We start from the raw sequence: 24,507 nt of genomic DNA, 5'->3' as shown, positions 1-24,507 counted from the left end.
GGGGGGTTAAATATTTTTTAGCTGCAAACCAGTCCTTTTTTTTTTTTTTTTTTTTTGCTGTTCTGTTTTATTGTCAATATTCCAGTTTCAAACCGAGAGAAGATGAGGGGGGGGGGGCAGTAGAGTTTTCCCCAGCACATCTCCTGAGAAATGAGCAACCCCCCGTTTCCAATCCACCCATCACCCAATCTTCCCTCAGGCCTTTTTCTGGGGTTGACACGTCAAAGAGGGCAAAAAGCAGTGGATGTGGGTGGGGTTTGTGGGGCAAGGGTATCTGGGTAGATCCTGGCGGTAGGAGCGCTGGGCGGCCGTCTGATTGGCTAGAGGAACGCTGCGCTGCCTAATTACACACATACCTCCCCACATAGTGTGGGGAGGTATGTGTGGTCTGCGATCACACAGACTTCCTCCAGGCCTCTTGACAGGAAATCTTTATTTATCTCTAGAAATGTCACAATAGGAACCAGAGATAATTTAGTTTAAATGTCAAAGTGCAGTTGTATCTTTTTCCTCCTAAAGTCAGTGTAATAAACTAAAGGAAACAGGTACTTATATTTATTGAAAGCTTTTTTTTTTTTTTGTTGAACCCAATTTCTCTTGTAGATCAGTGTCGTGACATTCCTTTAATGGACAGAAAGAGATTAACACCTTATTTTAATGAGATCAGCTGAGATCAAAATGATTGTCTTCTGTAAAACCTCAACCTATATTTAGAGCCCAATAGTGTTGGAGTATCATGCTATACAGTAACCAAGGCATGCTTATTTTTCACCTGAAGTTGCAGACTTTTCATTTATCTTTTTCTGTTTCTTTTTCTTTTGCTAACCGATACTGTGACACACCATGTTCCAATCTGTGACACACCATGTTCCAGTTGTTGTACGTAATAGTGTTGTAGTTGTGATAAACTTAACTCGTTGACAAATGTCTTTTTGGACTCTACAGTATGTCTTTCCTGACAGACTGCAGCAGATACTTTCTTGTGTTGATTTATGTTGTAACGATGCATCACCTAAAACCTGCAAATGTTTTTTTATTTGTTTCTGAAGACATATGTGACTAAACAAACAGGGACATTGTTGCGTTGTCTCAAATCTTGCTTCTGCTGTTTTTATTCTGAACTTTTTGGTGAAGTGCTAAGCTAACGTTAGCATTCTAATAATTCTGTTTTGATATGACTTGTTGATAGCTTGGCTTGTAATGTATTTCAGGCCATATAAAACTTACAGAAAAAGTTGGTCTTCATAACCTGAGCAATTGATTTTGAACGTTGTAAAATTTATTGACCAGTGTTTCAGCTGCTCTCTGGATATCGAAGCGTAGCAGATGGGTCACGTGACGCAGAAAGACAAGGATCCACATGAGTCCGTTTCATTGCGAATATTCTTGTAAAAGGTGCAGGAAAAAAAAGATTCTAAGCGGAAAACCCAGACTCGATCACGTTGACAATGTTTAGACCTGTAGCGTGACGCATCATGTTAATCCAGAAGAAAGCCTTGTCTGTCCTTCAAAACAAATCAATTCCACTGCGGAGACATTGAGAAAACGTGACAGCCTATCTCTAAATGAAAACCAAGAACAGCTTAAAGTCAAGATCGTATCAGTCCACTTATCTTATCCCTCCCAGCTCCTCTGCCTTAATGCCAGCGCGCCCACACACACAGCACAGTGTGTGACGGACCATCGCTGAACGCTGACCTTTCTGCAGAATGAACTCGTGCGTTGCTGTATTTTAAAACCCCATGCTGCTGCTGCTATCCCCTCACCCCCTCCACGTCTGAAACCAGACAAACACTTCAGCCGCTCTCCACAGTACCTGAGCCAATTGTGTTGGCGGTGTGCGATGCGAGGAGTTCAAGGTGGGGGGAGCAAACTCTTGTAGAGACACTTCATAATGGCCCTCTTTTACTGCACAGCTTGACTGCTTATTAATTTTTGATCGATGTAGGTTTGGGACGCTCCAGGAAGGCTAACTGCAGCCTGGTTTATTTTGTGTGTCAGGTCTTTGTTTGGCTGGTGCCCTTGAATGATGATGTATTCTAGAGGATGAAACCAGCAGCTTTGTGTTCAAAACCCTAAATCAGACGTGCACATGGGAAACGCGCCTTTTTGTCCCAGATTTAGGACAAAGGAGCCATACGTCTGGATCATCAATCTATTTTTGATGAAGAGCCACTCACCAACCTTCTTCATCTCCGTCTGCTCGCTCTGTGTGAACCTCTTTATGTCCGTGCATCCTAATACCACATTTATATTCATTAATAATCCCACAATAAATGCTACAAACCAGAGATAAGGATTAAACCTCTACACAGAAACTCTTTAATCATCCATATGGTGACCCTGCGCATGTTTTCATCAGCTGGCACATATGAGGACTGTAGTGAAACAAAGGAGTGCTCAGGCCCTGCTGCCTCCAAAGATTGAGGAGAAAGGAGCGGGTGAGTGGTTTTTGGGGTTCCTCCTGTCATCCTTTGTGTCCTAATTGAAGTTTTTCTGCCTCTAAACCCTACAGACTTTCCCTCCGCCCCCCTGCCGGTTAGAGAGGAGGGAGGTTGGGGGGAGCAGGCCCAACAGAGGGTTGAGGGGAAAAGGTTCATGTCAGGCTTTGTTGCCACTGGCATGATGCCTTTCCCCGATTGCCCTTCTCTATAGCTTTGAGGTTCATAAACCTCAAAACTATTAAAAGGGGTGACGTGAGGTCTTTTTCTGAGAACATGACGCCCTGAATTTTTTCTTAATAATTTTAGTTTTTCCAAAGGATGCACATAAATAGTGTAGCTACTACTTTGGCTCTAATGCAGGTATTTCTCCGTTCAGGAAGAAGTAGTGCAGTATATGAGTCGTGGATCCTTTATATGTGTGTGTCTGTGTTGATGAGTGGGGCACAGAGAGTTGCCACGGGAACAGAAGACGAGACTCAGTCAAAACATGACATGAACTGCACAGTTCATCTCTCTGTTTTTCTTATTCACTAAAGGAGAGGTTGTCTGATAGAAAACACCTGGTTATTTTTTGTGCCGTAAAAGGCTGTGACCTTGAGCTTGCATTACACTCTGATGCATCTTACCAAGTCATAAAAGCTACTTATAATGCCACCATTCGATTTCACTGTTTCTGTCTGAAGTAATCATTTGTAACCAGTTTATTATTTTTTTCTTTAAAAGTAATGAAAAGAAAAAAGTGTAGCAGAAATTTCACGGTAAAGCACCTTTTGAGGTATCGACAAATTTGAATATGGCAGTCACCTTTGACGAAGCATTAATGTCCAAAGGTGAAGCTGTGAGCCCACTTTGTTTCAATAACAACAACAAAAAAGAAAAACTTGTCCTAATCATGAAAAAAGGTGAATTATGTGGAAGTCCTGATATAGTGGTGAAATATCTCACTCATATATGTTCCATAGTATTTTGTAATGACGTCGCTATCATATTTTCAAACTTTTTGTTTACCTAAACACATCTGTATAGCACCATTTATTGATCCCTAACCCAGGGATCAATAAATGATTAGCCAAGTTAATCAGAAAGTAAATTGAGCTGCCATCAGTTGTAGCTGTTCAGAGCCTTTGGCATGCTGACTCTTCAATGACGCAGACAAAGTGTCTGCTGAGATTAGCATGAGATTAAGTAATGTTATAGCTATGAAACTGATTAGGGTTTGTTCCAGTGATACAATGGTAACATATTCAAGGTTTCCCCCCAGAAAACTTGCTAAGCTCAGTAGTTGGGCGCTAGGGCAGTCATTCATCCAGCGGCCCGTTGTGTTTTTGAGTTAAAGAATATTTAAAGTTGACAGGAAATTTGAAAATATCACTTGGTAGTTATGTGCCATTGAAAGATTGGAAGATTAATGCTTGAACACCAACCATAAAGTCTTTAAAAAATGCTAACGTTTTAAAAAGACTTAAATAAATAAGTCATGCTTAGCCTGGTAGGGGCACAAGCAAAGCCTGGTGGCCCGCCAGGCTTATAATACAAGTGGGGAAACCTTGATATATGTATGTCATATTTAGGATATCTGACTTGCCATATGACACCACTGGATACTTTGACTTAGTGTGTTGGGTGTATATTACTGTTTTCATATTTCCTATAGTCATCAAATTGATGGGAATTGGGCTGCTATGTAATAATGCAATTTTCCTTTTTACTAACAAATGACCTGATTACATGTTTGTGTTTTGTTAGCTCTGGTTCAGCTAAACATGGGTTATGTTCTGTTTAATTCTGAACTATAAGATCTGCATAATCTTTTCCTCACTTCATATAAGACATTATTTCTTTGGTATGGGTGTGTGAATGTGCTAGTTTATGATAATCGGCCATGAATCTCTAATCTGTACATCTCTAGTTTATGTTTAGTTTTGTTTGGGATGTAGAGAAATGTTCAGTAAATGTTCAGTAAATACATATATAGGAAGTTAAAGTCCAATTGCTTGATGTCTTTTAATAGTTCTGGTTCAGAAAGTTGGTCGAGTTACTTTGGACCAGCTGTTCAGCTTCAGCAGAGATTCTGTTAACCATCCCGTGTAGTGACACAAACCGTCCGCTTCACAGCTGCTTCCGAATTCGTTCCTGCGCTTAAAAGAGAGAGTGTGAGAGCGGAGCCGATGAGGCGTTTATTTGGGATCGAGACGAAAGGGAGAGAGAGAGAGGGCGAGAGAGAGAGGAGGGGTGGATGGAAGAGAGCAAGCCAAAGAGAGAGGGAGTGTTTCTCCCTTTCCCCTAGCAACGGTTGGTGGTGTTCGTCTCCAGCCTCTTGTTTTCTTTTGCACACATACACACACACACACACACATACGCATACACACGGACACATCTCCTGCGCTCACTCAGCTCGCTTGCCTTCAGCCTGTTGGACCCCCGGGGTGTCTCTTCACTTTCGTTTTCTCCAAATGCTTCTCTGGGCTTTTTCCTGCCAGACAAAGGCTTTTTATCACGGATAAGAAAACAGAAATTCTTTGCAAAAAGCAGCGAGATTAAAGAGCGGAGGACGTAAGAGAGAAGCAGAGAGAGTGACAGAAGGAGAGCGAAGGAGGATGGAGCCTCTGAGCGCTCACGGTCTGCCCCGGCTCTCCTGGATCGACACTCTCTACAGCAGTATGTATCTTTCTCTCCATCCATCCATGTCCTCATCTCCACTCATAGATGTTCCTCAAGCCGTCTTACTTTGCACCCCCCATTTTCCTACTCGTTTCCCTTACACCCATGATTACATGCACACAGTTTGAATTCTTTGCATTTTTTCAAGACTTTTGCTCTGCAGGTATTATGGTGGATGTCTGTAACTCGGCAGAAAACTCATCTGGATCTCCATTTTTTTTTTTCTGCTCTGGAGTGGCAACACCTCACTCCTGCTGTTTTCAGACATAAAGACAAGGGGAAGCCCTTATATTGGCAGTGTGTGTCTGAAAACCTGGAGGTAGAACTTTATGTTCCAAGCCATCTAGAAGAGCAGCTGGGTCAATAAGTGTTCAGCTGGCAGTCCTATTTGATAAAATAACAATTTCATAATTTTCCTTTGGAAACTCTCCTAACATTCCCCTGACTTTGGTTTGTTTGGTTGTTGTTTAGCTCAAAAAAGCACAATATAAACATTCATTCATATAAAACACCATCCATAAATTAGGGATGCGCTTTTAGCATATCATTTATTGTGAAAAATTTCTTGTCATGAAAAGAATTTTGATTTGATGTTCTCACGATAGATTTCAGTTAATGTTGAAACACTGACAAACTGTTTTCTCCCATTTTTTTTCCCCGCCAGAGCATTCACGAATATCAGTAAATTTGAAAAATGTGATTAAATAAAGTCTCTATGTGCAGTTTGACGATATAAATCGCACTTCTTTAAGTATTTGGCATCAAGTTTGTAGCGATATGAATGCTATGCCTAAAAAAGAAGCGATAAATACTTTTTAATCATATTTTTAATTATCACCACAGTACCACACAATACTGTGATGAAATTCCAAGTCCACATCGCCAAACCCTGCCACAAACTAGTGACATGTATGAATGCTTGTTTTCAGATCAGCTACTGTTATTCTATGCAGTGAAACCCCGGTCTGATCAGGTGCAGCCGCGGTTCTGTTGGTGTGTTTTTGAGCTTCTTTGTGTGTACGTTGGGAGTCCGGGGCACATGGCACGGCCGCTTGGGATTTGCACCACTGTGTCACCACTGTTACCATGTTGTAATCTCCTGAGAGAAAGTAAATAGGAGGACGGACAACATGAAGTCCTGGCGGGATTAAAACGTAGAGGAAAAACATTTTACTTTTGTGGTAAAGAGTGGTAGCATATACTTTCCCCTCATTAATCTTGTAAATATTGTGTGAAATGTTTCATTAAAAATAATTTCAGCAGATTTTCTTAATCTGTGATGTGTGTTGCTCTTTGGTTTGTTAAATCGTTTGTTTATTGTAACTGTGCAGGAGCTGTAGAGTTACTAGAAATTCACATTAGAGCTGAAATTTCCAAAGGACAGCCAGCATTTTGTAAACAATCATCATCTGTGACAGAGTTTGAATCCTGAAAAGACAAAAAACAGGGTGACTTTAAAAATATGTTTCACTCAGGTTGTCACAAAAATGACATTTCAAACTCAAGACTAATAAAACTAATACTATATATCTCATTTAAAACGCTGAATTTAAAAAAAAAAAATTTAAGAAAGCATTCCCCTGAAGGAAATGCCACTTAAAATAAGCAGCACACAAGTTGATCGCCCTCTACCTCCAGCCTCCAAGCAGGCTGCTCAAGACTATCTTCTGCAGACTATCCGGATGAGTCCTACCTTTAAACGCTGCTGGCAGACACACGGAGGTTTTATGCCTGCAGTGGTGTCATTTTGTGTTGTTGATCTTGTTGTATTTCACATGATGTGTAAGAAAAAATGTCTGTAGAGCAACCTGACTTCTTAGTTCAAATGTTAACAAGCATGGAGATATAATTATATTAACATAGTGTCCATCCCAAGTTTTGAGGCAGGTCCGCTTTATTTGGATCCCCATTTCAGAGAAACAGGGATCCAAAAAAATAAATAAATAAAAGAAAAAAAAGCTCTTTGCTCTTACTGTTGACCATATGCCAGTGGCGTCGGTGTTCTCTCATGACTGTAAATGCCTTACAGAGCTGGATATTTTTAGATGCTCAATGCATGCATTAATACTCATTAGGCGTTTCTGCATGATAATCAGTTTCTGTATCATATGTAGCGTTCACACGGCTGTGCTGTATTCGGTGGATCCTGGCATCAATGTGAAGCTGGTTACATTCTAATTTGACACCTTGTGGAAGTGGATCCATTTTTAATGGCACCAGATGCCAGATGTATGCACCAGGAGACAGGATATTAGTTTCACAACTCTTTACTATCGTGAAAAAAATAAAAAGCCACAAACATTCATGCGGCTTAATATCTTTTGCTTCGTCTTTTGTATGTCTATGGAAAGTTGCTGAAATTGTCTTCTGCTCAAGAAATTAAAATTACATTCAGAACAAGTAACACCTCAGAATGTGTGAGGCGACTTGTATTATCACTCATATTTCCTAGGAAGTAGCACGCTGACCGTGTCCTTCTGCTTTCAAACCGGTATGCATCCCAACTACAGCGTCCTCTGTTTTCTTGGGAGTTACGAACACGACGGTGTAATTGCATCTCTTCTTTTTAGCCGCTGACATGTTAATGGCTGTGTGTGTGCGCGTTGATCGGTGACCGCACATCCTGAACCACAGGAGCCAAGTGGGAGTAAATGCTCAGAGGCAGAGTGACTCTGCTTCTCCCAGAGAGACTGAAGCCTTTCTGTTTAACCCCACCGCCGATTTAGGCAGCACACGTTGAATTTCTGCCAGGTTTACAGCGCCAGCGTGTTGAACAGCGAAAATGAAACATGATAAATTAAAGTCTTCACATTAGAGCAAGCACACTTGGAAAAGAAAAACAAGGCAAGTCCAGACCTTTCGTCAGTCTTCCTCTGCAACATTTGTCCAGTCAGCATCTAAAGTAGTCGAATCTCTGAGAGCAATTAGTGCGTCTCAGCTGCTTCCCTTCAGCAAAATTTTTTTTTGTCAACATTTTTTCAGCTCTTCTTTCAGTTCTGAGGCTAATCACTGTCTCTAGTGGGTTTCTCACACAGAGTCATAAACGTAATCAGTTTTGTTCTAATCTGCTGCAGAGTGAGGACTTTTTCCCCCTTCCTGTGGTTTGATGCTTTAGGCTGCTGTCTCATTTTAGTTTTCTGTCGCCCAAGAATCTGACTTTATGAGATACCAAGATATTGCGTAACATCAATCATAGCTTTATGACTTTGTTGCTAAAGTGACTGGGAATTTTGTGTGTTTTAGCTTTGTGCCATGGAGATATATATATATATATATATATATATATATATATATATATATATATATATATTTTTTTTTTTTCCGCTCAAGTTATTCCCCCCCATTGACCATTGTTTACAATAGCTCCTTTACCAAACTCTTTCAATGGAATGTAAAAACAAAAACAAAAAAACATAAAAGAAGAAATCTACCAACATTTTACATCATGAGCAGTATTTGTTTTGAATTTTTGTATGAAGGTGTTTCATGTTGCTCTGACTGATGTCTTCACGCTGGGCCATTTCCTGAAGTGCCACATTAATGTTGACGTATTTGATGGGATTTCTTGACCAAAAAGGTCACAACATAATTTTGTCATTTTGAATCGTATGTGCTAAAAAATTTAAATAAGTTATTCTGCTTCGTAAACTTTGCATTCTGATTTGTACATTATAACATTTAACGACTGGTGTTTCAGCTGCTCTCTGTGCATCTCTGCCTATACTGAAAACATTCCAAGCGTAATGCCTGGAGGAGGGCATATCAAAGACAGACGGACGCCTGCAGCAACTAATGCAGTCTCTCTCCTACTATTTTGCAAGCTATGCAAAACGTGTCCTACTTAAAATTGGTTAGCACTTGGACAACATTTAAATGGAGTTTGCTAAGGGACTCAAATCAATCAATTAAAATGTCTTGACTACGACCTTGGTCTGATATTTGAGATTTAATAGCAATGGACTCAGTCTTCAGGGTCCTCACTGCCACCTTCACAGAATAAGACTGGTCTCTGCCTTGCTTCAGTGGCATGTGCAGCTCAATCAAAAGGCAAAGCCAGATTATGTAACGATCTGGATATGGACATTTTGGCATGGTGGGGCAATGTGGCACGTGCACATTCAGGGACGTAACGTGTGTGCATATGTCAAACGGATTTCCTCTAATCTGATTCAGAAGGAGGCAGGCTTGAATTTATATGCATCTCTGGGGATGCAATAGAAATAGTTTTTGTCACGCCGGTGTGTCAAAGAGTAGTTCTGCTGTGCTCTAGTAGCCACACCATGAAAATCAGGATTGGCAGATGAGTAGTTTGTCACTGGTTGAAGATTGTAGCATGAATCCGGATTTTCATTGCTTATTTGGAATAAACTGTTTCCAATAGGTGGTAATCCATCAGTTCTTCATCACTAAACAATTGTGAAATAAATAAAGTGTGATCTGATGAATGTAGAGTTTGGTTGTACATTCACAGTTCCGCTAAAGAGGAAGCCCAAATGCCAACATAACATGTTGAAGATGTATGACAAACGGTTTCTGCTTGTCATCCACTGCCCAGTGTGTTAATGATCAGTAAAGATAAGCCCCAACTCCTCTGGTCATTTGATCACACAGTCCGTCATTGGGATGTGACTGTCTCAGCTGGTGACACTACCTCTTATTACATGTGTCTTTTCTGATATCTCACAGAGAAGACCCACAGATGCTTATGTCTCTGCTTGAAGTATTTTGAGAAAAAGGCCAGATTATTGAAAACCTCTTCCAGTATCATATGGGTACTAAAATCTTTCTAATAGATCAACTTGGCTATTCCACGGAGTATCAAAGATTTGATCAGGCAGGTCTTCCTGGAAAGAGACCCTAGAGAAGTCCTAGAACCATCTAAGGGTGCATTCACACCAACCCTGTTTAGTTCACCTTAATCGCACTCTAGATCATTTGCCTAGAAAGTCCTGTTTGTTTGGGGAGGTCTCAATGTGCCATCGAACTCTGATGTGGATCTAAAAAGCAAAATCTGGTCCACCTAAAAATCAAGGTCTCAATTCAGTTGAAGTGAACTCTGTTGCAGTCTGAATGCATAACGTCAAGCGGACCAGAGACCACTCCAAAAGCAGCAAACAAACTATAGCGCAGGGCATTTCAGTTCTACAACCAACACAAACGCTCCTGTGTAGCACATGCAGGAGCAATGGCTCTTTTACCAAATTTAAGAGAAATGTTACCACCACTCCCTTTTCATAAAAAAGGAAGTTGCACTTAGTGTCTTTTTTTGTGCAGCACCACCAAAGGCAAGGGTTTAAACAGGTTTTGTCAAGGTGTTTGGTTTGGTTGACACAATGCGGTGTGAAAGTGAACCCCATCAGGTGAAAATGTAACGAACGTTGCAGCATTTTTCCCCAATCGACCTGAGTCTGCCTGTCTATCAGGTGTGAAAACACCCGAAAGGAACATTGAGTACCTTCTTCAAGCCTCGGAACACATCGAGATTGCCCAGGATTAACTGGAAAGTGTTGCTGGGAAGAGGAGCATCTTGAATCACTACCTCAACAGAGAGATGGATGGGATTCCCAGGCTGCCATATTCTTTGTCTGAATTCCCTCTGGAGCACATTAGCTGTAATGGATGGAGTTTACTGCTGGCCAGCAGCTCTTGGCTGACTTCGACTCAGTCCCAGTTCTGTCTTCAAGTGTTAAATGTTAGCAGTTGTTTGGGTGTCACATGCCTCGTCTCAGCAGACAGACTCTCTGCGATTCTGGACAGCTTCCCAGCAGACTCTCTGAGGGGAGGTTTAGTAAATCCAGGAATGTCTCGGCTGTTGCACCTTACAGAGATCCGATGTGACCAAACCACTTGTCTTTCTCTAACCTCGCCTCTCAGAAAGAACATCCAGTACTTCTACACTCCAGGGGAGATGAATCCAAACCTGTCATCTAAGAGTGCTTTTCAAACATGTCAGTTGTTTCTCAGCCACACACAATTCAGGTTAAATCAGCCACCTAATCAAAGTGTTTGCCAGCTGTATATTTAGTTATTTATTATATTTACAGTATGTTACTTTCTCTCTTGCATGTCAGCTTTGAATCGATGTCCTCTTGTCGTTTCATCCCTACCGTTGTCCTGGTCAACAGATGAATCTGCTCTTTCTTTTCTCTGAGCTTGTAGCTATAGAAACAACCATTCAGACTTCTTGTCACACACACGAGCAGGAAACAATCTGAGTCAGCCTCAAGCACTGTTGTTATGTAATACAGTAATCTCTGCTGCCCCCTCAGTGCCATCTTTCTCTGCTTTGTGTTCAAGCATTGTCTTTTGCTTTGGGCCCGTTAAGGAGTTCAGGCTTATGTAAGAAGTTCATCTCTTCACAAAAAAATGCTCCCCAGTTTTATTTAGCAAAACAAAGATGCTGGAAATGACTAGTTTGACTATTCCAAATGAACACGTCTAGCTTATAACAGTGAAAACTGAGATCTGGCTATCAATAGCAAGTCTACCTTGACTTCTCAGATGTTTCCCTCCCTGCAGGTGTTCTGCTGTACCATGACAACCTGAGTTCATCCAGTTACAACCTTCTCCATTATGGATGAAGCTTTCGTCACTGACAATATGTTATAGTTCAACATGCAGCAAACAAGCAGGAGCGAGATAGCTTAGCTGATCCTTTAGCAAGAGTCAATAAGTTCCAGAAGTTACTGATATGAACTGTATTTATTAAATTCTGTCTTACAAAACTTTTAGAGAAATCCGACAGCAAAGAAACACCGATTAAATCCAGCGTGGCCCTGATCTGAAATATTGATATCTGATATTGGTAATCCTGCTATGGCTAATAACCAATATTTACTGATAAATGTTTCCCTTCCCTTTTAACACCTTGAAAAAATTAACACAACACAATCATTATTGTTGTGCCATGCCCAAATACAAAATACCACATGGCCAACCCACCACCATTCCCGAAACACGTACACAAACAGCAACAAGATGGAAATAAACATCACTTATTATTATTATTATTATTGGCCCAGTTTTACTACACAGCCTGCTAAATATGATGTTTAGCTAGTTAGAAATTGAGCTGATGGAAAGCATTGCCATTGCGTTGTCCTTGTCTTCCATGATTTTTTTTCTCTGAAATCATGTTTGATCTCGAAAGGTTTTGTGAGATTTCCTGTGTGTGTGTGTGTGTGTGTGTGTGTGTGTGTGTGTGTGTGTGTGTGTGTGTGTGTGTACACACACACACACAAAATCTGGTACCAAACTGTCATATCTATAATTTCTTATTCTCTTCAGTCTCATAGGTTTTAAAAATCAGGCAGTAATTTTAAAATCTTGCCATGTGAAGTAGGCATTAGGTTGGTGTTTCTACAATCATCCATCCTTGCTGGAAAGTAAGGATGAATTAAAAACATGTTATAATTTGGTTTACTAAATAATTCCTACAAATTGAAAAGTATCTTAGACATGAAACTGATTTTGGATGTTAAGCTTCTAAAAGAAACCACTGGTTTAAGGATCAGATGTCTCACCATCATTATTTTGGGTAAGCTCTGGTATCCTTTGTTGTGTTTGATGTTAGAGGGTGTGTCATGTGTCTCAGTGTGTTTGTGCTCCAAGTCTGTGGGGACCATCACTATACCCTGAGGGGGCTGAAGCCTTTTGTGTGTGTGTGTGTGTGTGTATTCCGTGACATAGACAGCAGTCATGCTTTAGGGCTATGGTAACCACCATCCTCTTCCTCCTCTGCCATCCATGCCCCATCTGTCTCAGCCAATCGGCACAGAAAGACCTCTCTTCCTCAGCCAATGGTGAGGCTGGCATGTTTACATGCTCCCGGAAGGCAGGGGCCATCATTAAGCATTCAGGTTAGTGTAGCGGAAGAGAGGAGTGGGGGAGACAGGAAGGGAAGATGAGACCATTATGAGTTGGGGCTGATGGATGCACTCCGGCAACAACCAGTCAACCAGCCAGACGCAGGTGAGCAAACATATGTACTAATTCATTGCAAATTTGATTACCTTCGGTGTTCAGAGATATTTCTTCAATAAGTTTCTGGCCGATAAACCAAGAATCCATTAGGCCATTGGCACTTTTCTCTTCTTTGTGTCTTCGTATACATGCGCTTTTGTCGGGGTCATTAAAGATTAATTGCCCCACTAAGCTGTTGCCATCTGGTCTCAGTGTGTTGTCTATATGCTTATGTCAACGGATGCTGTTCAGCCTGATTGGCTCTTTGACATTTGAGAAATCCTCAGTGAGAAAACAAGGGAAAAGGCCAAATGCACAGAATTAAGCTGTCATGTGGACAGGTTCATGATCTTTTGAAACGGGATTAGTGAGTGGGAGTAAAAGTAAAGAGAGGAATTATTTCCTGTGTGTGTGTGTTTGCATGCTGTATGCCTTCATTTTTCTTCTTTTCTCCCACACCAACAAGCCGTCTCTGGATGTCTGAATACATCACATTAAGCAGGTCACATGACACAAACGGGCAGGAACCTGAAGCAGTCATTACGCACCATATTTTATTTTGGTCGTCATTGTAAAGGATGACAAAACACGTGGATGGCGACGGAAAATCATGACACATTAGATAAATTTAGAGCATACAAACTTTTTGTTTAAAACTCACTTAAAAATAAATCTAAATACCATAGATAAGAGTGGCACTTAACCAGTATATCATGCTGTATAATATCTCCATTGGCAGTAGTTACCAATACTGACCTCCAGCCATGGCTTTATAGTATAGGTCAGTTATAGGTAAATGGAAAAAAAAGGAAACTCCTTTGGATCATTGGAGAAAGTAGAGAAAAGCCCAATATTCATGTTGCTGCAATTGAAGCATTGGATTTCTAAAGCAATCTCAGTGTGTAGTACCTTTATGCTTGACCATGTAAATGGGGGATATGAATGGAATATCATATCTTCAATCTATATATGGAATAATTTTAATTTTTCACATTTAAAATATGGTTAATAATCTATATTTGTAATTATCTCCATTTAGAAAGAAAACTGTGATATGATGAGACACCTTGTTTCCACCAATTGACAGAGAACCAATAAGAGTTAGCCACTGTTTGATGTGCAATTTGATTGAAACTTTCAGTCTCTTCTGGCAAAGTCTCACTTAAATTTGGATGAGTAATTTCAAACTTGTGCAGATGTTTCTCCCAAAGTCGTCAATAAATCGGGCTTACTTTCCTGATTTTTGGGTGATCGGCTGATACTTGCATTGTGAAACTGATTTTATCTGAAAATCACCCTCATATCAGCAAAAAGCCTTTGCTGGGTGTCTTTTCCCTCCTTCTCTCTGTCCCTTTCCTTTTGGTATATTAATAAAAAGGCCCCTAGAGCTGAAAATATTCTAAACTCCTCCGCTCTCAACCAAAAAACAGAAAGTGAGTATGTTATAACGCAAGGTAGTTTTTCAAAGATTCAGTTGTATTGTTATTATCAGTAGTATCATCAGTTTAATACTATTTACACATGTTGTAGACAGTAAGGGAAGAGTAAACATGGTTACTGTGTATGTTTTTAAGTGAACATACTTATTGGGCTAAAAATGATTCCTGTTTTGTTCTTCTGCTGTTTAAACTGAACACTGGGAGACTGTAAAAGCTGATATTTGTTGTCTCCTCAGAGGCAGACCGACAGTCTGCTGCTTAACCGGCGTGCTGCTCAAGCCTCACAGCTTGCCAACTGGACTCTTAAAATCACTATCATAATGCCAATAATGTGTGCCGTTTCTTTTGTTTCCATCACTTTCCACATAGCAGAGGATTTTTCTCGCAAACTACGGAAAAGTGTTGGTAATTAACAGGGAGAACCTAAAGCAACTTTGTTACTGACAGGCACGCAAAACTCTCTGAAAGCTTCCAGTTCAAGGACTCTAGACTGTACAAACGGCATATTGGACAATTTTGAAACGCTGTTTTTTTGAAATCTTGGTATAATTTTATATCTGTAACCAGCATATTTGGAGACGCACATGAAAAGTAGTGTTGACATGACCATCGGGACCAGTCATGTCAACATGACCTTTTTTTTCCTGTAACAGCTGCACCTCCCCACCCCCACATGTTGCTTCAGTAATCTAGTCTAAGCATGTCCTGCATCAGAAATCCATCCATCTAGCTGTTGTTGTCGTTACACTGATATTCTAAGCTGGCTCTCTTTCCAAGACAATGTTTTCTTTCCTCACGTTTGGGTTCAAAACTTCCTCTCATTGTCTTCCTTCCACTTTAATTAATGTAAACAGAAGCAAGTTGTGTGACTGCGACAACCGTCTCTACATGGTCGCCAGGGAATAAAACATGGCCACCGCACCATATATCTGAAAGCAATCGTCACAACAATGTCGGTGTCATTCATTCCTTTGTGTTTTGATATTTTTAGCCAGTTAATTGAAGAGTGGTACATTTTCATTATATCTCCTTATCCGGTGTAAAACTGTAAATACTTGGCTGTAAACGTTTTGTAGCTAAAATGTAAAACAGGGATAGGAAATAAATGGAGTTATTGTAAGGAGTTATCATGCCAAGCAGTCATTACAGAAACAGCCAGAATGATGTGGCAACAGATCTCTACTTTCGCATATTAGTGATTTATTTCAAAAAGGATGTTATTCTGCAACAAACATCAACGCAGCTGTGACAATGCTGTGGTACTTTTGAGGTCTGGTGGCCTCAAAAGGGGCCAAATAAGACCAGATGTCTTCTCTGTGAAGGAAGCCATTTTTAGGAAATGGTTTTTAATGATTCAAGTTTTGTCAAACCAAATCCCCTAGTCTTTTTACATTAAAGCAAATCCTATACAGCAAGGTGAGAACATATTTATTCATTGTTCATTCAGAGTGGTGAAAGGAATAAATAAATATCACAGCATCACTTTATTATTGTTGTTATTGACAATTTTGTGTGGCTCTCATTAAAAAGATTTGTTAAATTGGGTAGTCTAACTACTACAATTTAGCTAGCCACTTTTACTATTAATTTGATCCTGCTCGTGTTTAGAAAAACACAAAATAGATAAAATGTATAACTACTACTCTTTCTTCTAATGTATAGTACATCCCTGTACATCCTCCATCTTTATTTCTGCCCAGGCTAGTTATGAAACGGGAGTATTTTCTCTGCCTTACTGGCTCAAAGTATAATCCCCAATGCTTTTACGTGGTGCGAAACATTTCCTTAACCCTGAACTACTCGGTCCGACACCCTCGGTGTCTCAGACTTTCTCCGTCTTCGCTGCATCGTATTCTCCTAATTGGGCTGTGGAGCCCACTAAACAGACAGCACAATCACCGATTGGGTTGCCCCAAAGGCTTTAGCCGGGCTTTTTGCATTTTAATGACTTCATTGTAGTGCTTTTGTGTCACTGCACGGTTTGATTCACTTTCCATTAGCACATGCCCACGAACGGACATGCACAGTACGGTCAGTGGCACGCTGAGGAACAGAAGCGCACACAGCAGATTTACAGCACTGTTTTACTGCGGGTGTGTGGGCACTGAATAGCTCTTCAGTACATGTGACTGATTTGTCTCCTCCAAACCTGCTGCTCGTGTGGGGAGTAGTTCGGCTGTAGTGGAAGTGTTTCTGGGCCTTTCGGTGCGTCTCCATGTGTTTGGTGGAGTGTGTTTGCCGTGATGTATGTGGCGTTTCTAACCCATCTGAAATATGAAGATTTATGCCAGGTAGTTGTAACATATAGTGACTGGCTGCTATGGCAACGTCTCCTGGTTGAGTTTGGGGGGATGTAGTGAATGAGTAGGGGGACTGCATACAAGTACGGGGGGGGGTCCTTATCTCTTGCTGCCTACAGGCATATGGCTCGTGAAGATATCCAGCAGTTGTGGATTTGTCTGTCCTTTGGCATATTAAGGGACAATATCAGCCTGTGCCCCAGCAGGAAGTGCTCTACATGTGTGCTCACTCCATGTGGAGTAGCTAGATAATGAGTACCCTTCTTCATCTCAGTTAGCTTCTGAGGATTTCTGATTTAATGGTGAACTGCAGAATAAATATATATTGGTGTGGTCTCAATGGTTCATGCTGATTAGACTTTTACTCTCCCTCATCCACCGTTATTTCTCTGTGTTTTGAGTGTTGTATGGAGGTCAGCTCTCTTAGTGACCTTCATTGGGTTAGTTTCCTGAACACAGCGGTTAGTCCTATTGGAGGACCCAGCCATTATCGGCTCCATCAGGCTGGATTAGAGAAATGAGGAGCAAAAATCTCACTTTAACCTGATTATCCAAAGACCACAGCCTGACTTAGGAGTTCAATCATTAATTTTTTAGCTTAAAACCCTTAATTATTATCCAATTTCTTCTCAGGAAACCATCTTTATCAATCTTTCACACTGTTCCCATTTTTGCCACGTCAAAACGAGAAGAAATGCTGAACATTTGAACATGAAGTCCTGTCTCCCATTTGAGAGGCGTACCTTAGTTTTGCATGGTGCATGTGTATTGGGATGAAGAGTGTAAAATATACAGCCCGCTCCAAGGTATGGCCTCCACCCTCGTCCAATAAAACCCCAATTTAACGCTCCGGAAGCAAACTGGATTGGAATGTGGCGGCGTGCGGCGAGACTCATCTGAAACATCCGCCCATCTGTTGCTGCTGCGTGAACACGTGGCCGCTTGCTTTCTCTCCTGTTGTATCGTGAAGTCAGATGTTGTCTGGAAGAGATGGGTGTGTTCGTGTATTGATTCCAGTTCAGATGGTTTCAGGACGAAGCAGCTACCAGTAGAGAATGCAATCTACCGCTCCTCATCTGCCTCTTTGGTCAGCAGCTGCTTGTTTTAAGACAACAGGTATTGCTTCTTTTTTTTATTCATAGGTTTAAAATAGGGAAGTTGTGTGAAGAATGTTATTTGAAGTGTTTTGATCTGTGAATTTGAAGCACTGTGCTTTGTTAGTCGGTTGTGTTTCTGCTATATAAAAAAAAATGCTTAATGAGTATGGAGTGGTGTAACCGGCTGTAGACACAGGCCATCACCAAGGCTTTTAATTTCCCCAGTGTCACCCCCTAATTGATAATGGCAGAACAGGGAGGTGTAAAAGCCTGAATGCACTGCATCAACACACGCACACAAACACAATGACTGTGCATTCGTCTTGCTACTAATGTACTGTTGCGGCTGGGAACCTGAAACTTGGGAGCTAAAATATTATTCCAGATTTATTTATTTTTTTGTTTTGCTTTGGACATAGTGTTTTGTCTTGACTTTAGAGAGTTTTCTCGAAGTCGCTTGTTATCTGCAAACACTCTGGAAAGTGGTTATGGACGGTGGGGGGGAAACAAAGCTCTTCGGACGCTGAAAGGTTTAATATCGGTTTGTGTGATTGTCGGGTTGCTTATTCATTTTCAGCAGCGCTCACAGTTTGCACGCCAGTTTCTTGGTGCCCACACACTGTTGGCTGACTGCAGGCCATGATGTAATCCATTCTCTCCTGAGAAAATTGCTGAGGAAGGCAGCACAGCTCCCTGATTAGATTCTCACGCTGTAGCGGCAACTTTTTCTCACTGTGATTTTATTAGTTGGATCCATGTGCACAGCGAGTTCAGCGCTCATAATGGATGAAAGGAGAAGGCTGGGACGATGGCCGTGTCGACTATACAGCTCATTTTATCAGTTATTATGTTGTGAAGTTGGTTTACAGTTTTGGAGTTGCATCAATGAATTGTGAAGACAGCCATGTTTTATGAGTTATGTTTAGCTCTTGACATTTATTGACAATCTGGTGAAATCAAATCGAATTCTCTAAAAGTCTTGTCAGTGTTGTCCTGAGATGAGATTTTTTTTTTTTTTTTTTTACGTCTCCAAGAGTTTTTTTCACCCTTTATTTCAACTTGTATGCTGCTTTTAATTTTCCTGGAATCAAACTAATTTGATTCCAGAAACTTAATTAAGCTGAGCCAGTTGTTGCCATTGTGCTAATGCTAATGGTCAGGAAGTTAGCAACTAAGCTGAAAATGGGCAGATGTTGGCCACCTCTAATTTTCTAGAAAATTATATTAACTTAATGATACAATTTTAAACCTTTGAAATGTGTGCACTTAGTATAGACATACAGTCAAATAGTGGAGAAGATGTCTGAATTTCCCCAGTTTTGGATGAATGGGACATTATTACGCATTATAAACTATCCTTAATTTGCATAGTGGACAGTGCTGCTCATGGACATCGTTCCTGATTTCCCTCTTGGGTTTTCAGTGGTTTGTGTGAAATGTGGGAACTGGAGGAGTTTCAAAGTAACAGTATTTTTTACCTTCTGGTAGTTTATTCATATCATCTTTCTGTTTCAAATTTGAAGTCCTTACTGTGACTTTATGAAATTACACCGCTTATGTGAACAAGCAGAAGGCATTTGGATCAACCTCACCGGTTGTCATGGCAGCCTTTGCCCTTTGCAACGAAACCAAAACCCAGACATTGAGAGCGATAGGGGGAGTGAGAGCTGTCTGTCACAGTGAGAGTGATGTGAACTGGCACAGGTCAGAGGTCGTTGCACCCAATGAAAGGGTGCAATGGTTATTTAGTAGCAACTCCCTGCAGCTCAAACGGATTTATTATGCAACAATTGTGTCTTTATTTGCATCATAGCTGTCTGCAGCTCCTATCAGCAGGGACTAAAGAGTATTCGGTTTTTAGACAGGGAGAGTTTAAGTTGGGCAATCAGAGAAGTACCTTGTTCCTACCGTATCCTATTATCTTGTTTACATTTAAACACTTTCCTTTTGGACATTGTCTCCGTCACACGAAGCAGCTACAGTGAGCAAGTCTGTAAATTCAGATCAGTGAGCTCTGTGTGTGTGTGTGTGTGTGTGTGTGTGTGTGTGTGTGTGTGTGTGTGTGTGTGTATTTACCTAGTTAAAAAGGTTTTCTGGTGTGAGCCACTCCTTAATAACAGAAGCCTCATTGATCTGACTCACAGCAGAGCCCAGGAGTTATTGTGTAGAGCATGTATCTGTGGTTTGGGTAACACAGGGAGAGTATCTGTGTGTCCAGGCTGGCAGCCCTCATGAGTGAGACATTTCATGGTAATTGCTCAGACACTGTTTACTCTGCTATAAAATATAACATTATTAACAAATAAACTATGTAGGAAAGTCCGAGTGACAATAAGCGCACTGTTTCAACATAATAAAGGGCTGTTTTGACTAACAAATTAATTGTGTTCACAGTTCCGTATTTATTGAGAGTTGGAGGGCAAACTTTTTCTGTTTTGTTTTTTTCAGACCAGGATGTAATGGTTAAAAATAACAGTTGTTTGTGCCGGTCAGCTTTAAGTTTACTAGCCAGACTTTGGTGTAAAATCCATCAAATTCACTTTTTGTAGTATATCTCACTTCTAAAAAGACACACATCTTTGGTTTTTCTAGCTTTTAGCCGACTCTGATCTCTTTTTAAGGAATTTAATATCATAAGATATAAGAAGAGATAAGAACATATGATTATGACAAGGTATGAGAACTATACAAGTTAATTTAGTACAAGTAAGACTGCAACTAACAATTAATTTATTAATCGATTATTATGACGATTAATCGATTAATCAGATAAAAAAAATTGGCACATTGTGCAGATATTTTATTTAACCACACAGCCTTTAGTTTTACAATATTAGAAATACATTAAAGAATGCAAATAAATAATTAATTAAATTTATTTAAACAACAAAATAAATATTTTATTGCCTAAAACGTATTAGCACAGGATTCCTTTGGTTAATTTGATCTGAGTAAATCAAACTGTAAAAAAAAAAATATAAATTTTTTTTTTCTTAAATGCAAGATGTTTTTGTACAATTTTGGCTGAAGTACTACTCTGAATACGTTTTAGTAAGAAACAAAACTAGGCATAATTTCACAGCTATCTTTGTTTCTAACAGCGGATTACCTCACCCCTCCAGTTTTAGTTGTTTTTTTCCTGTGTCATGCAGGCAGCACATATGCATATTTTTAATCTCATAGGAAAGCACCGCTGACCAGCATACTGTCTGCTAACCAGCTGCGAGGGGCCGGCCATATGCAAATGAAGTGTGAAAAGACCACATTTTAAACCGTCTACTCTGCAGCGGCTCTTCATGGATGTGTGTTTATAACACGCTCCTGAGCTGGACGTTCATCACTAGAGCCTTCATTTGAATAAGAGCTGGCTCAAGGGTTTGAAACAGTGCAAGCATTCAGCGCGGAGAAGCACCACGCTGGCTGCAGTTTTCATATCACTATTTCAGCGGCAGGCCACACATGTTGGGTTTTGGATCAACTCATTGTTCAGTTACAGACTAAGAAGTTGCGCTGCTGGTGTTTAGAGGGGGACATAATGTTGCCTAACTGTACAATGGACAATTGCCAGTGAAGAGACAACCTACTGAAACACTGATGGCTTTCTTCTTTGAGGCTGTGTGCGTCATTCGTTCTCTGTTCGCCAGTGATGGTGAGTTGCAATTTGCTCTGGGTTTAGCTGTGGCTTCTAAATGTGTGTGTGTGTGTGTGTGTTTGAGTGTGTGTCTATAACCCAAATAGCATGTGCAGTCATTATCTCTGAATTGCTGTGTAGATTTTATAAAAAATAAGCCTCTCTTTCTTCTAGGGCCAAAAATTAGTGATCAGATTAATTGTGATTAATCGATTATTCAAATAATTGTCAACTAATTTAGTAACTGATTAATCGTTTACTGGAGTACACAGACTCAAAAAAAAAAAGGTAATTTGCTGAAGGAACGACGTACTTGGAGCAATAATTAAGCCAAACATGTACAAAAATATGTACATTTTGCATTTATGATTAAAGAAAAAAATGTCTGTAAATGTTTTCTATCCATGTTAGAAGTATTTTTCACTTCAGATGCATCCTTTACTACAGGTGTACACTAAAGGAAAGCTACAATTGCATTTTAGGCAACCAATCCTGTTCTTTACATTTTTGATATTGCATAAAAAAGGCTGAAGTGGTTACAGGAAAAATATGCAGAGTGTGCAAATTTTTAAAAATCCGATTAATCGTCAGAATAATCGATTACTAAAACGATTGTTAGTTGCAGCCCTGCTTTCCTCTAAAGCCATTTCGTCGTACTCGGTGTGGTCTGCTACTCCGTCACGCTCCATCCTGATCTTATTCCAGCCCAATCCTGCAGACATGGATGGCCATACAGAACAGGCTACAGCTGGCGGACCCTCTAAAACATTCTCTCTCTCCATTGTTTGGCAGCAAAACATTAACATAAAACATCAAACGTGCAACAGTGAAGCGACATTAATGTAGCTCTATGTTGAGAGGTCAAAGCATTTCTGTGAGATACAAATATTTTCAGGCCAACTAAGAGGAAGTGATGTTCTCCATTCTGTAAACCTCAGGAGTAGAGAAATGAAATCATAAAACAACTAATGCTAACATGGTGATGAAAGGCTGTTTCTGTTTAACATCCTGTTAGTAGCAGAGGTGTTCAGTGTGTTGCTGTGTTTATGTCATGGAAAGCGGTGGCAATGACAGGACATAACATTTTACCGCAATAACAGCGAAATTATTTTCTCTCAGCATAAGCCAAGCCTACTGCATTCAGTGTTTCTTTATTTCTTTCATCTCTTTTACTTTAACATTCATTTAAAAATGATTTGATATTTATTTTTCAATAACTAATTTGTTGGAGGTGCAATATCTGTATCGTATCGGAAGTGAAAATGTTGTATCGGCACGCCGCTAATCATAGATTACATACAATCAATGCAATCTGAGCATGGTTTGCATTTCATTAATCAGAAGAGGCATTCTGTCCAAATTCTTCGATTTTGTTACATTCCTCCTTTTTAAATCTCTGTCTGGTTGTATGGTTAGAAAGCTGGAGACAAAATTTTCAGTCTCCACAAAAAAGCTTTAGTGTTTCTGGTGACATCACATCAGAAAACTCAGATAATCAGAGTTCATAACAGTACATTCACTAGTTTTATTTTTCCTCTTTATTTGCAAGTGTCTGATCTAGGATAGTGTGTGTAGTCAGTACGGTGACAATAAAATGTATGAGAAAATGGGTGGATCTTAGGGAAATTTGACTGTGATAGAAAAACCTGGTTAATTCAGGTTTTCTATCTGAATACCTGAATATTCAGATAGAAAACCTTCCTCTTCCCTCTCTGCCTCTGTGTGGCTTCTAGAATTCAGTATCTGAAATTTTTAGTGATCATAGATGTCATGAATAGGGCCAGATGGAAAAACTCAATCAGGAACACAAAAGGATCACACTAAAGTTTTGAAGACAATCATTCATAAAATTGTTTTTATTTTTTTATTTTTTAATTGTTTCAGAATAAAAAAAATCATTCTCGAAATGCTTACGGGGAAATCCATACTTCATTGTTGAGCAGGTATTTAAATCTTGATCTGTTTTTATGAATTAGCAGCAGTAGGTCTGCCTTGTGCAAAAGACAGTTGCATTTACTTCCTCTTCCCTCTCTGCCTCTGTGTGGCTTTCATTAAAACTGCTAAGCAGATCTAATGAGCTGAAAGACTGACCAATCACATGCCAAATTGCCCTCTGAGAGACTCTCACACACTTAACACCAACAATGACGAAATCAAACGGCCAATATGCATGACTGTCGGGATGGATAACGTAAACTAGTCTACTGTATGCACTCCAGCTCTCTGCTCGGCGCAGTTGGAGCTGTATTTCTCAATGGGCTCCGTGTCCTTCAGATGTTTCTCCAAATAGAAAATAAAGAGCAGTAATGGCTGCCTGCTTTAAAGTAGATTTGATTTGGATTTGATCAGCGTGTTGGCATCTTCCTCACCTTAATACTTCACGCTCCACTCGTGTCTTCCTGCAACGCTTCACGGAATACAGCTATTTCTGCGTGTGCGTGACAGCTGCATAAAAATCCCGTCGGGATTCAAATTCTCAATTATCAACACGCACACAAGCATGCAGCTCACAGATGGAGGCTCTGATTGACAGGTGGGCCTAATGACTTGAGGTACGTGTCCCAGACTGCATGTCCAGTCGAGCTGCAACATTAACTGGATGATGTGAATTGTCCCTGTGGGGTCTGAGTCCCGCTTTTTCTATTAGTTTTTATGTGCATCTCATTAGAAATGACTGATATGTTTTACGCAAACATATCAGGACTAGAGCACCCACACAACTCCCACACAGTCACTGTAAAACATCACCGAAATTCAATTTTAGAATTTTTTAAACACTGCTGACTCAGTCTATTTGATTTTTGTGTGTTTTTAACCATTATTTATACAGGTTGTCTCATTTTGAGAGTCAATATCTCATTCACAAGAGAGACCTGTTTTGATGAGACATAGCAAAAAACAAAAAAAAAAAAAAAAAAAAAAAACCAAAGAAAAAAAACCAGTTATTAAAAAATCCAACCCAATTTAAAAAGC

The 24,507-nt window shown here is 40.1% G+C and overlaps 1 protein-coding gene across 3 annotated transcripts in view; it reads left to right on the top strand.

The window, feature by feature from the left end:
* abr (ABR activator of RhoGEF and GTPase) overlaps positions 1-24,507 on the top strand; it is a 137,857-nt gene that overhangs the window by 21,479 nt on the left and 91,871 nt on the right. Inside the window, exon 1 of one of the 3 annotated variants that reach the window (XM_015035615.1) lies at positions 4,699-5,102. The exons of 1 other annotated variant lie outside the window; for it this stretch is intronic. In XM_015035615.1, coding sequence (XP_014891101.1) covers positions 5,042-5,102 — 61 coding nt within the window. In that variant the 5' untranslated portion in view covers positions 4,699-5,041. Of the gene's footprint in view, positions 1-4,698; positions 5,103-13,018; positions 13,077-24,507 lie in introns of those variants that run through there. One more of the 3 variants, XM_015035616.1, reaches the window with a different exon arrangement.

Source organism: Poecilia latipinna, unplaced genomic scaffold, assembly GCF_001443285.1.
Source record: "Poecilia latipinna isolate Pla-1442-1.1 unplaced genomic scaffold, P_latipinna-1.0 Scaffold340, whole genome shotgun sequence".
Taxonomy (NCBI): domain Eukaryota; kingdom Metazoa; phylum Chordata; class Actinopteri; order Cyprinodontiformes; family Poeciliidae; genus Poecilia; species Poecilia latipinna.
Note: the sequence above shows the minus strand (reverse complement) of the source record. Positions and strands in the feature narration are given on the sequence as shown.